At 42.1% G+C, this 1,156-nt stretch overlaps 1 protein-coding gene across 2 annotated transcripts in view; it reads left to right on the forward strand.

The window, feature by feature from the left end:
- The first annotated feature begins 388 nt into the window (after positions 1–388).
- The window catches only part of mcoln2 (mucolipin TRP cation channel 2), a 9,736-nt gene continuing 8,968 nt past the window's right edge, over positions 389–1,156 (forward strand). For both annotated transcript variants that reach the window (XM_043222374.1, XM_043222375.1), the window contains exon 1: positions 389–509. In XM_043222374.1, coding sequence (XP_043078309.1) covers positions 460–509 — 50 coding nt within the window. In that variant the 5' untranslated portion in view covers positions 389–459. The remainder of the gene's footprint in view (positions 510–1,156) is intronic.

The raw sequence follows: 1,156 nt of genomic DNA on the forward strand, positions 1-1,156 counted from the left end.
ACATGATGGAACCTTTAAGGTTTAAGATTCCATGTAGAATAAAACATTTCTCTGGAAAACTACAAGTCTGTTGTAGTCCTTCATCAACGGCGAGTGAGATTTTTCCTAAGAACTGTTTCCCCAAAAACCTTGTGCGTCGCTTAAAGCTCGTAAGCGCTGTCGCCTCGGTTACTTCTCTCGATGAAAGCGCGCCAGCCGCGTTAAAACAGCACGCGGCGTGTTTGTGTTTATATCGAGACTCCGTAGCTCCTCAATCGACTCTTTGTGACGTTTCACAAGCCGGCGAGCAGAAAGAGCGTTCTATTTCGTCTCAGCCACGCCCACCGGGAATCCTCCTCGCCCCCGATTGGCCGGCGGGCGCTGCTCAACGCGCGACGTCACACGCGAGGTTATTTAGTAATTGAGCGATCAAGGAACGCTCGCGGCTGGAAACGCGTTCAGTGTGGAGCGACAGGTGGCATGGAAATGTCAGATAGGTACTGCCAGGGCGCCAGAGTCGACTTCTCGTGGTGAGTTACGACTATTTCTTTACGTAAAATATTTTTTTCTTGACAAACGAACGGTGAGAAAGTCAATTTAGGCGTAAAAACGCACCGCTCAACTGAATTGCTTTGGCTCTGCATTGAGGTTATTTAAAAAGTGGCGTTTTCCTCATGAATTTAACCGAACGCGGTGCAGTCTGTGCTGTTAAGAAGACGAGCACAGCCTTGGACTTGCACCTTTGGTAGTGTTTTTTTTTTTAAAGAGACATACAGTTTTTGCAACAAAGTTTTTGCAATTATTCATAAAGGCTCAGTTGAGGTTTAAGAAATGCTTACTGAGCGAATAATTATCCCTCTCTTTCCTTTTTTTGTTCATTGACCCCTTCCACCTTCCTCATCTTAAACAGAACTCTGTCACATGGGTAATGTGTCACTCCTAGTTGATTTATCATCTGTTTGTGCTCAAATATATTTTTGCAACGTATCACAATTTTATTGGACTGTGTACAAGTCTAAGTTAGTTTGCGTACTTTATGTGCAGACTCCTGTAAATTAACTTTTTGTTATTAATGTTTATTTAATGTTCTAGTTCTTCCACTGCTAAACTCAATAACATAACTATTAAAGATTCGGCATTTACTGAATAATGATTAGTTTTTATCAAATATATTTAG

The sequence above is a fragment of the Puntigrus tetrazona genome, chromosome 22, assembly GCF_018831695.1.
Source record: "Puntigrus tetrazona isolate hp1 chromosome 22, ASM1883169v1, whole genome shotgun sequence".
Classification (NCBI taxonomy): Eukaryota; Metazoa; Chordata; class Actinopteri; order Cypriniformes; family Cyprinidae; genus Puntigrus; species Puntigrus tetrazona.